General features: G+C 42.1%; 1 protein-coding gene across 14 annotated transcripts in view; it reads right to left on the reverse strand.

Annotated features, from left to right (window-relative positions):
• Positions 1-12,772, reverse strand: part of LIMCH1 (LIM and calponin homology domains 1) — a 327,317-nt gene that overhangs the window by 161,030 nt on the left and 153,515 nt on the right. For all 14 annotated transcript variants that reach the window (XM_059162648.1, XM_059162610.1, XM_059162639.1 and 11 more), the window contains exon 3: positions 9,124-9,193. In XM_059162648.1, coding sequence (XP_059018631.1) covers positions 9,124-9,193 — 70 coding nt within the window. The remainder of the gene's footprint in view (positions 1-9,123; positions 9,194-12,772) is intronic.

Genomic DNA, 12,772 nt, shown 5'->3' on the forward strand with positions numbered 1-12,772 from the left:
TCACTCTGGTGAAATGAGCTGCCACATTATAAGATGTTTTATGTGAACAGGCCCACATGGCAAGGGACAGAAGACAGCTTTGGCCAACATCCTACAAGGAACTGAATCCTGCCAATACCCGCGTGAGTGAGCTTAGAAGCAGATCCTTCCCTTGTCAAGTCCTGACATGGCATCGGCCAGCTCCTTGATTGTTGCCTTCTGAGAGACGCTAAACCAGGGACCCAGCTAACCCATGCCCAGAGTCTTGACCCACAGGAAGTATGAGACAATAAATCTTGTTTTAAGTCACTAAGTCTTGGGGTAATCTCTTACACAGTAATGGATAATTATACAGTCACTGAATAAAAAAATCAGCAGGTAGATAATCACAGGATGAATGGGAAGAAGAAAGAAAGAAAGAACAACCCTCCATTCAGTCTTCCCAAGTGCTCCAAATAGATGTTCAAGGGAGCCAACTTATTGGTCTGATCCAATCACATCAGTAGGCAGCAGAATTCTTTCATTCTGTCCAACTCACTGGAGAATGGCTCTCATCAATGGTCACACTTTTACCTGGTATTCACTATGCAGTCAAGTCTTTTGGTTTAGTTCACCAATTACCTGTAGTCCTGGTTCCCAAGAGCAATATATTCAGTGGGAAATAAAACTAGAATGTCACCTTAGCTCAGGGAAAGCCTTAAATGCCTTTCTGAGGTATTTGTATTGTACTCCATATGCAGTGGGCAGCCAGAGAAAGTTATTCGAGAAGATAATGGACAGGAGACCATCGGTACTCTTAGGCGCTACCGGTGAAAGCTGTTAGAACTAGCAGCGCACAAGCCATACTGACTTGGGGGGCATCAAATGAACTAAGCACCGCCCAGGTTCACATTCTACCATTTGACTGAAGGCAGGCTCGAGCACCAAAGACTTTGCATGTTTTGTTGTTGTTTTTTCCTGCAGTCTTTGCTCAGTTGTGTCCAAACCTACTAAAATGCTAACCACCATCCCTACCTCTGCCCGGCCTTGGCGCCATACTCAAAAGGAGCGAATTGAGCACTCCTTCTGTGTGTGGTATGAGAACACGACCGAGGTGTCTCTCACCGCGCCAGGGATGAGGGTAAAGGAAAGTGTGTCATTAAACTCAACTTTGGCTGAGATTCATTTCTTTCTGTGAAAATACCTCCTGCACACAGAACATCTCTCAGCTGCCAGTTTTCACTTGTCCCTCAAAGACAAGCAAGACCACCTCCGGAGACCCCTCATCATGACCACGCCACTACCGCAAAGACCAGAGGAAGGCGGGAAAACACACCGAGAGGGAGGATTCCAAGTCTCTCCCCCTCCCCTGGCCGTGACGGAGAATTCTGTGTCGCCTACCTCCCGAGTCTTGGTTACCCAGAATCAGAACCATGTGTGAAGGGGGAATTGAAAGGAGCTGAGTGTAGCGGACTGCTTTGCACTAGAAAAGGCTGAGGGTGAGCAGAGACAGAGAAAAGGACCAGAAGCAAGAGAGATGAGACCGAGTCCAGTGTGAGTCTGCACGATTTTAGGAAGTTGGAGGTGGGGAGAGATTTGAAGTGAGCTGGCAAGAGTAAGATTTGTGCGTGTGTATGTGTATGTGTCGAGAGAGAAACTCTAACAGAAAGAGAGGAGGGCATTTTAGAAAGCTCTGCTGCACGTTATAAACGGAACCACTCATAACATTCTTTTTTAAGACTTCAGTAAAGATTTCTAATCTATTATTTTATCAGTTGTTGAACGGGTGCCCCATGGACTGTGGGGCTTGAGGTGTGGCCGCATGGAGACTGATTTTAAATTTTACCCATTAAAAACAGGCCACCACCTCAATTTGGCAAAGTTAATAAACCTTGAGTGAGACGGATGAGAGGTTGTCTTCTCAAAACATATGAGACCTCCTTAGAGGTTGACACTTCTGGAAATAGATATTCAGGAGTGTTGAGGTCCAGTGACATAGTAAAAGGCCTAAAGGACATAGTGTAACATACCAGAAAGGGCACGGTCTCTGGAGTTGGGCAAACCAGGATCCAAATCTCAATTCTGCCTCTTGTTTACTGGAAAGCTGGTAACTTACGCCTTTGCACCTCTGTTTCCTGAGATATGTAAGGATAGAGCAATAACTACATCGCAGGGCAGTTGTAAAGACTACGGATAATCCAGCACTGTACCTGGTCCGTGCTAGGCATTTACTCTATGATGTTTATTATTATGGTATTTACACCTCTGGCGCCCCTCTTTGCATGCTCTGCCTCCCTCCTGGCCTCAAACCGTAACTTCAAGTGGAAGAGAAACAGAGGCTGAGAAGAGAACTTGGACTGGCTTCTTCTGAGGACACCTATAAGCCAGCCTCTTGAAGGGAAGGGAAATGCTCGAAAAATTCTAAAGGCAGTTGTAGAATAAAACCCTAAAACATCGGACATTGCTGGAGATGAGCTAAGGCACACAGGAGCTAACCTGCAGGTAGGATTTGCAGGAAACCAGTCCTTGGCAGGCAGAGACCCAAAACATAGATGTGGGCCTCACATCTATGGTGTTGTCATCTTCCTAAAATGATGACGTTTGTGTAAGGGCTTTTCACAACTGCTACTCAGTTTTCAACAGCTTTGTGTGTTTACTTTTTGTCCAGAACAATATTTTTAAGCTTCTCATAATATGGAAATCTCTACAGCCTTTTCATCTCTTCCCCTGCTCTGACCTCCCTCAGATGATGAAACACCACCCCGTCTGCTATCAGTTTCGTAAAATAAAGCAGATACCCTTTGAAAGCTTCCTAAAGTCCACAGAGTTTATGGAAACTTACATTTTTTAATCCATTTCAGGAAGCTCAGCTCTAAGTATATTTGCAATCTTATCTTTGGATTAAGGAAAAATACATCCTTTTTCTAAAAAATAAGTTTTTGAGTGGGTTAAGGCTAACTAAATGGTAGGATAATTCTACCAGTTCCATTTCTGCTAAACCTTACTGAACTTCAGCTAGAGTCAGATCTCTAGCATTCATGAGGCAAAGAGTTGCTCCAAGAAGTTAAAGCCTTTCACAGAGCTTGGGAAGATACTTAGAAGGTAGTGGCCAAAAGATGGAGGGGGCAGGAGAGAGATGAACTAAAAAAGCAAGTCTTTGCTTTCCCTTCTTTTCCACAGAGGGGAAATATCTGTCATTTACATGTATCCCATTTTCAACTGGAAGCATTTATGAGAAAGACAACCAAAAAGGAGGGTGACCTGGGCTCTGGACCCATCTCGGCATTTACTCTTTGTGTGATCTTGGGCAGAGTTCCCCTTTATAGACCCACATGTCCTCATCTGTAACCCAAATATCTCTAAGATGCCCCTCCAGCTGTAAAATTCTGCTTTTAAAAAAGATTTTTAAAAATTTATTTCTTTCTTTGACAGATCACAAGTAGGCAGAGAGAGAGAGGAGGAAGCAGACTCCCCGCTGAGCAGAGAGCCCGATGCGGGGCTTGATCCCAGGACCCTGGGATCATGACCTGAGCCGAAGGCAGAGGCTTTAACCCACTGAGCCATCCAGGTGCGCCTGTAAAATTCCCTTTTTCACAAATCGCTTTCATCCTCATGGATTCACAGGCAAGATCAGGCAAATATTTCATGATAGCTCTGCAAAGGTTCCGCTTCCGAGGACAGAATCCCCAAATATCATCTCTTCCCCATTACACTTCATACATGCGCACGTGTGCGCGCGCACACACACTCACACACACACAATGGCCGTTACAATTAAAATCTGTGCAAGAGAAAGCTTCATCCCTAAGTTCCTATTGTTAGCAAGGATTTCATACATTTGTGTCTCTTCCACAGAGTCTGTTTCTGGGATGAAAGAGAATTTCGCACACTCTCTAATGACCATTAAATTACATTTTGGGATGTGGCTTGATTGTGCAATCCTGACACACTGGCAGATTAAAGGGCAGCATTTTTCAACGTCTTTGGTATGCCAAGACCTAAATCTGAGGTCTTTGTCTCTGGCAACAGCTCACTGTATCACCAACACCTAAAAAAGAATGCGAGCATCTGCAGGCAGTCACCACGCGGCTGCGTATGTCAGCAATCCTTACAGAAGAAACCCAGACCCGGATCCAGGGTCTTTGCATCCTTGCCAGGAAATCATTTTCAACTACTTTGTTTTAACACCTTCACCCCTGAATTCTTTGCAACCACAGATCAACTCAGGGGCTGAACTACACCTATTCATGCCTTTGTAAATCTACACGTGTTTATAATTTGGGGTTGCTCTGTGAAAACACACTTTTCTATTTATCTTCAAGTCAAGCAGCTGGGCCATCTTAATGGATTCTTCTCAGCACCAGGCCATTAAGACACACAGGCATGGGTTCCAGGCATGAAAACCCTCCTGGCCACACTTCTTAGGTTTCCGTGGCCCCTGCTACTGAGGACTTCTTGATCGCTAGATGGTCAAGGACCTGTCAACCGCCTGACAAGAGTTCAAACCAGACTAGAGGTCTGTGGGTAGCACCTGAGCAGCTGTCTGCTCTTTCCTGACTGTCACAAATAAAAGAGGAAGAAAATGTCATGTGAAAAATGTGCTCACATAAAAGTCTGCCATCTCATGGGCGCCTGGGTGGCTCAGTGGGTTAAGCCACTGCCTTCGGCTCAGGTCCTGATCTCAGGGTCCTTGGATTGAGCCCCGCATAAGGCTCTCTGCTCAGCAGGGAGCCTGCTTCCCTCTCTCTCTTTCTCTCTCTCTGTCAAATAAATTAAGACTTCATCTCTGCTGACCCAAGATGGTCAAATCTACTGCTTACTCAAGGTTGCCCACCCCAGCCCCTCAAGAAAAGAGAAGTAATGTCTTTTAATTTCCAACTCTTTATATTGCAAATTTTTAAGCCTACAGAAAAGTTGCAAGAACAGTACCATGAAAACTGTAGACCCTTTCTCTAGAGCCAACATTTTGCCACATTTTCCTCCCTCTCTTCCTTCCTTTCGGTCTCTCTCTCTCTCACTCTCTCCAGTGTTTGTGTATATAAAATTATACACTGCAGACACAGAATTCTATTTGCTGAACAGTCTTTGACAATATAGTTCTCAGATGCAGGAAATTCAAGACTGAGAAAATACTATTATCTAATATTCGATCTACATCAAATTCCTCCAGTTGTCCCAAAAATGTCTTTCACAGGTGCTCCTTCTCAATCAAGGATCACGTGTCTTTTGGCATATCACCTTAGTCACCTTTCATCTGTAACCACACTTCTAGCCTTTTGGGGAGGGAAGGTGTCTCCATGGTATGTCCTCTCATACTGGACTTTTCTGATTATTCCCTCAGAGTTGGATTCAGGCCAAATATTTTGGCAGACATTCTATCAAGGTGATGCTGTGACTTCTTAGTGCAATACCAGGACACCTTTCGTTGTTTGTACCCACCATACATATTGGTAACTTTGATCATGGCCAATTAACTGTTTAAAGCTACAATGTCTTAACATAAATATTAAACCATTTACATACCTTCTATTTCAAATTGCTAGCAACAGTTTTTCAAAATCTTACTCCCCAAAGCATATTTCAAAAGTTATCTTTTATCTCTCTAATATATTCCATTTTTCCTAAACTAAGAAATGCTGTTATTCTATGATAAAAGGTCATATGCACCATAAACATTAAAGGCTTCCCAAAGGAAGTGGTTTTTCACTGGGTCTTGATAAATAAATTGGATTGTGTTGAGAATCCAGGGGGAAAGCATTATATTCACATGAGGTATCATGAGCAAAGGCACTGTACATGAGAATAAATAATGTTTGAGGAACTGTGGGTTGACTATAATAATCCAGGCAAGAGAGCAGGCCTACTCTAGGCCTTGTTCAGGGGCCAAGGAGATGCAGACAAGCAGACAGATGGGGGAAAGCTGCCCGATTCTCTGAGAACTGAACTTGGGCAACTATAGGTCTGTGATGCCTTTATTGGCACTGGGAAATCAGTGGGTGGGAGTGGTCATTTAATTCTAATTTGAGTATGTTACTTTGTGGTGCTGGTAGGACATTGAGATGGAGCTGTCCAGTAAACCGAACAAGAGGTCCAGAGTTCAGGAGAAAAAAATGTGGTGAGCAATGATGATTTGGGTCAGTGCTATGAAAAGTGGGAATCATGGAGACAGACAAGAACATGCATACAGAAAGAAATGAGACAACAGATCTGTTGTCTTCTTCAGAAAGAACCTAGAAGAACATTAACAGAATGGGGGGATGGAGGAGAGGAGGGTGGCAGTTTTGTTTCTTGCCAGGAACCCAACTACTGTACGAATTTTTGGCAATGCTGTTTTGAAGGTAATTGTAGGCGAGGAAACACATCTGACCAGATTTGTAGTATCAGGAATCATTAATGAATGGGTTGCAATTAATTACATTTAGATAAGTATTTTCAGGAGGACTAAGGATAACTCTGCTGTGTGTGTTTCCAACACCATCATGCAATTAACTCAGTTCTGACACTGTACCTGGAGATCGTGTCAGATCCCACAGATTAAGGGCTCAGTCCTGTGAGACTTGCTCCCCTCCCCACTTCCCGTAACAATCCCAAAGCCAAGTTGTCTCCTGTGTTTCTGACCAATGGGCTATAAATCTGAGGTTTCCATGACCCTCTCCTTGGGCTTGGTTAATTTGCTAGAATGGCTCACAGAACTCAGAAAAACATGGACTGATATTTACCAGTTTACTATAAAGGATATTATAAAGGATACAGATGAATAGCCACATGGAAAAGTACGTGACAGGGCAAGACATGTGGGAAAGGGCAGAGAACTTCCACACTTTCTGGGCCTGCCACTTTCCCCAAATCTCCCTGGGTTCACCAACCAGGAAGCTCTCCAGACCCCGCCCTTTTGGTTTTTTATGGAGGCTCCACTGGCCACTGGCATCTGCACTCAACTTCCAGCCTTCTCCCTTCACTGAGGTTTGGGGCTGGGGCTGAAAGTTCCAACCCTCCAATCACCTGGTTGGGTTCCCCGGGCAACCATCCTCCACCCCCCCCACCTTGGGCTTTCCAGAAGTCACCTACCTCATTAACATAAAGTCAGGTGTGGTTCAAAGGTTGTGAATTACAAGACACTCCTTCAAACTTTATAGGACTAGCGTTATTTCAAGAACCAATGACAAAAGACCAAATAGTACTACAAAGATGTCCCTGTGGCTCTTACTGCTTAAGAAATTCCAAGGGTTTTAGGAGCTCTGTGCTAGACATGGACAAAGACCAAATATATTTCTTATTACAAACAACCACAATAACAAACTGGTAAAAAAAAAAAAAAAAAAAAAAAAAGATATAGGTGATAAAGAATGAAGATAAGTGAGGAAGTGTTATTCAGAAAAGGGCAAGAAAGAGGAAAAATGATGGAAAGGACAAAGCGGAAAGGAAACTCAAATGGAAAGAAGAGGAGAAATAAAAGTCAAGGACAGCAGTGGGAGGAAAACAACCAGAGCCCCTTGTTTTCTTTAATCAAATTCCTGCCTGCTCTAAAGTGGAGGCAATATGTGAAGAGTTAACATTTGATCCATGATAAGAAATGCTATAAAGATCAACGCACATGTCCTAAAACTGTAATTTTGCTAGAATTATTTATGATTCACATTGAATTAAAGTTTCAAAACCCTTTTCTCCTTTTCTGGACTCTGGGCTATTGCTTTGGTTTCTATGGATTTTACTCCCTTGACTTCATGCTGTGCATTTTATTCCTATAACATAAAATCCCAGAGTTCCAAGGTCAGGAAATGCCACAGGCTTGAGGCCAAACAGATATTTGTCAGCATTATTAAGACTGTGACCTTAACATTTGGAAGAAATGGACTTCATAAAAATTCTAAAATAATATATACACACATTACTATATGTAATACATAATACAGATACAGAGATTATTTTATAAAATATTCAAATCCATTTCTTCCAGATTTATCTACTGTCTATCCATCTGTTAACTTACCTGGCTACATGATTCCAACAAATGACACTAGAAAGATTTTTTAAAGAGTAATTACCAGCTTACCTACTGACCAGTATGGGAAATAAAATGCATTCACAGAAATATCAATTCTTAGGATTAAAAAAAAAAAAAAAATCCACTTCGTTCAACTTGCTGAAACCACAAACCTTATTACCAAAACCCTTATGGTTCACAAACACAATCTCTTTTTGCGGAGGAAAGGAGGTACCTCTAATTTTAATTAGTCATCCTGATATGGCAAAGAAACTTTCTGACAACCCTCAGTAAGGTCTGTGTAGGAGCCTGCCTAAATTCTTGACATTTTTCTAATTGTTTTCTGCCAAACCACATGCAGAGAAGACGGTCACACTGGAAACAGTCAGTGAGTCCTTACTGGGCCACATACATCCTTAGCATTTTGTGCACACGTGTATGTGTGCACGGTCCTTCCGGAACTAAGCTATATTTGTCTTCTTGATCTTCCACTTTCCCCCTTTTCACCAAAAAGGCAACATCAACTAAATAATTAACATGAGTCGCCAGGAATTATATATCAATGCATTAAAAACTTCAGCTTCTGACCACATGTGACCCCACGCGTTTTGTCTGTCTAAACGGATAGGTTCAGGAGGGCAAGGGCTTTTCTGAGACAAGTCTCCCGATGACATAAGGATCACCTGAGCACCCATTATGTCTTTAGAAGAGATTTGGTCTCCAAATGTGGTATTTAAACACAAGTAGATTTTAAGGCCAAAACCAGCAATTTATGATGGAAGTCCTGCTTGTAAATCATGAAATTCTCTTTCTCTACCTCCCCCCCCGCTTTCCTTCCAGGGGAATGCAGTAAAAAATGAAATGAGAAAACCATAATTACAATCACATTCTTCCCCCTGGGGTCAACCTAATTATCAGCCTCTCGCCCCAAAACAAATTCACCTCTTTAAGAATGATGGTCCTTATCACTCATGGGAAGGATACAAACAAAGATTAAGTTGCCATTTAGGCATAACTGCGATCTTTCATTTTTAAGTGACCTCTCAGTTTAATGGATTCAATGTATCCTCATTCAAGTGTAACATATATTGCAGGAGAAAACTGTAATAAATGGCATTGTCATGACCCTTAGGTTAGAGCTAAGGAATATTGGAAAATAAATCTCAATTCTGGATACTCACCAATCCCGCAATGGGGGTAGGCAATCTATTGATCTTTTTAACAAGTCCTGGCTTTATAGCATTCAGCAACCTGTCATGAAAAAGGCAGAATGTCAAGTGAGGCATAAAACAAGACGGATCACACAAATCACCTTTATCCGGGGCCACGGCTAAATTGCTGAATAGGAAAAGCAGTGAATTTACAGCGTGTAGTAAATCGCAGTAATCGATGAGCCTTCATGCATACAAGTGGAGAGCTTTGCCAGCATCAAGTTTGTCCATAGCAGGTGAAGTTTTAGAACTGAGGAATGCTGGGAAAGAAGGGATGCAGACGGGAAGGTGCACCAAGGGATAGGACACGGATATGAACGGGATGGAGGTCGGGAGGGAACTGTCTAGGACTGGAGCCAGCTATTATTACCACAGACAAGGCCTGTTCCCAATTCTCCTGGCCAAGGCAGGGGTCTCTCCAGGAATGCATTAAGTTCAGAGACCAACATCTGTCTTTGCAAATAATTTGCCAAGACTAATTCCACCTCCAGACCCCTTTGGCTCATTGAGAGTGGCTTGTTAAATGTGGGCGATCTTCACTGAAGAAAGGGAAGAGAATGGTTAGTGAGAAGTTAACCAATCATGGCTTAAAGACTCTAAATAAGGCTTACCACAATTCCCTGGGTACAGAAGATATGTGAGCAAAACATCTTGGGGGTCAAGGTTGAAATCACGTAAAAATGGTAATATAAGCAAAGGAATGTTAAAAAAAAAAAAAAAAAAAAAAAAAAAAAAACCCAAAAACAAAACTCTAACTCCCTGTCTTGAGGAACTAGTTCCGAGCAAAAAGAAACAAGGAAGGCAATCTGTAAAAGGAAAAAAGGGCTGGCATCAGGGTGATGTAGTGGAATGTTGCATTTGCGAACTAAGTTATTCAGAAAGGAATAATGGAAGGCAGGGAGCTGCAAAAGGGAAGCGTTTATTCCCACATTCAGGAATTAGAGAGGGGAGGCCATCGGGTAACTTATCTCAGGATTGCAGTGCAAAGAGAAAACTAAGGGAGGCATTTATCACAACTCGGGGTCCAGCAAACTAGGAACCATGGGCCAAATATGGCCCAGTGCCTGTTTTTGTAAATAAAGTTTTACTGGAGGCCAGCCATAGCCATTCATTTATGTACTATCTACTGCTGCTTCTGTGACAGCAGAGTTGAGTTACTATGACAGAGAACATATGGCCCACAACGCATACAATTTTTACTATTTGGCTCTTTACAGAGTAAGTTTGCCAACTTCTATTGTCATTCACGGAGTCCAGAATGATAGAAAATTTTGAAGAACCTATGCTTGATAGATCTCTACAAATCAGTAACAAAAGAGTCATTGAAACAGGTTGGTAATTAGTCTTGAATTCAGCTTCTGTTTGACTTTGACACACTGTATTCATGAACTGAGAACCATCGGCCCACTGCTCACGATAGCCGGGATCCTGGTTTCGCATCAAGGATCAGTCCGTCTGTTCTGGGTCACTTTCACGGCAATTCCAGCACGCCCCCACCAACAGGCACCGCTCAGAGGAGACACGTGCTTTTCGCCCAGTGACAGCCAAGATGGCACTCTTCTCATGAGCCCACTTCGTTTTATGCAGGAACCTAATGTTTTTTAAAAAGTGCTTCTTTATGACTTATTTTGGAATTACTGGTTTTTCAAGTCGGAAGACAGCTTGTTCTCTCCTCATTTTACAGCTTAGAAAATTGAAGCCTGATGATGATGAATGAGTAACTTCTCCAGAGCTGATGAGTGGCATAATCAGGCCCAGAATCCAAGTTTCCTGGATCAGCACATTCTCGTGTGCAGCGTTAATGTTCCGTATCTCATGCTTTAAAGTAAGCAGATAGATATGATGTCTCCAAAGTGAAGTTTTCAAATATATGAACACCTAGGATATGTTACTTTTTTCACTAGATTTTAACAGTGTCATGTTTAACTGGATTTTAAAACAGTATCTGTGCACAGTATTAGTAATTCAAAAGACCCAAATCTCACCCTTACCCGAGTCCCCCAGGGTCCCAGACTATTCCCTGAAGGTGACCTTAAAGACCTTTCAAAGAAAATATATAGAGATACATATAATTTTTTTTAAAAGGACAGATGAAGCATAAGTAAACACTGTCCTCCACCTTGTTTTACCACTTACCGACAGTACTTGGAGGGAGAACAATGTGCCTTGAAGCATATGCCTTATGGATACATGTGGACCTACATCCTTTTTTACCACTGTGGACCGCAGACTGGATGTGCAGCTGGCAGGGGACTGAAAGCACTGGCTCTGGAGTCCAACTGATCGAATCCAAAGCCCAGCTCTGCCATTCCCTGGGACTATTACTTAGGGCAAGTCCCTTAACTTCAGCCTTGACTGTAATATAGAAATACAATAGTACCAATTGCACAAGGGTCACTGAGTCTTAAATGGGACAAAATACGTAAGGAATTAGCATGGAGACTGGTGCATAGTAAGGTCTCTATCAATGTTTCTCTACATTTGTCTTTAGCATTTTTTTATACTCATTCAATTCATTGCATTTTAGATCAACTACTTACTCTAATACTTTTCAATATTCTAATGAAATAAAATACCACTGCTACCAGATCCTCAAGCTTTGTTGCTAATTAGCCAAAGCAGAAAGAATAACAAATACCCTATTAAAGAATTTATAAACTGAAAATCCTCCTTTAAAAGGCATCTTTGGGGGCGCCTGGGTGGCTCAGTGGGTTAAAGCCTCTGCCTTCAGCTTAGGTCATGATCTCAGGGTCCTGGGATCAAGCCCCAAGTCTGGCTCCCTGAGCAGGGAGCCTGCTTCCCTTCCTCTCTCTGCCTGCCTCTCTGCCTACTTGTGATCTCTGTCAAATAAATAAGCAAATCTCTAAAAGGCACCTTTGTATTAATAAGTTTAGTAGCAATGCACCATCAACTCCTCTTTTAGTCAGGTTCAGATTTTTTTAATAGACTTTATTATAGCTGTCCTTTCCCAAATTATATGGCAGAAATCTTTCCTGTCACAAGAAGTTCTTCAAAAACAACTATGAGATGCTGGACCTTAACCACAAAAGAGCCACACACACATACACACACACACACACACACACAGAACACAAAAAAACCCCAAAACAAACAAACAAGCAAAAAATTCTGACAAATGTTTAGCCACAAATTAAAAAATAAAAAGCTAAAGTGCTCTTAAATAATTGGAATGCTTTCAAGATCAAGGCAGCTGTATTTTGGGTTTTTTTTTGTTTTGTTTTGTTTTTGTTTTGTTTTTTTTTTGCATAAACATTGCTCTAGTCCCGTACGCAGCTTACAGTACACAACAATAAAAGATTACACAGAATTGACATTGCAGGAGTGCCCAACACCTGCCTGTCTTGTATTTTGCATTAAACTGAGGACGTTTCTTGCACACATTAGGAGACAGATGAGAAGTTCAAAAAATACAGCGATGGGTAACAGTCAAGGATATTCACCTGCAATTTTACTAACAACCCCTATCGCCTACCTATGTAAATTAAATATAAATATTTTCAATAAATAGCTCTTGACGACAGGCTTTAAAGCGATGATTATGGGGCGCCAGGGTGGCTCAGTGGGTTAAAGTCTCTGCCTTCAGCTCAGGTCATGATCC

Source organism: Mustela lutreola, chromosome 1, assembly GCF_030435805.1.
Source record: "Mustela lutreola isolate mMusLut2 chromosome 1, mMusLut2.pri, whole genome shotgun sequence".
Taxonomy (NCBI): domain Eukaryota; kingdom Metazoa; phylum Chordata; class Mammalia; order Carnivora; family Mustelidae; genus Mustela; species Mustela lutreola.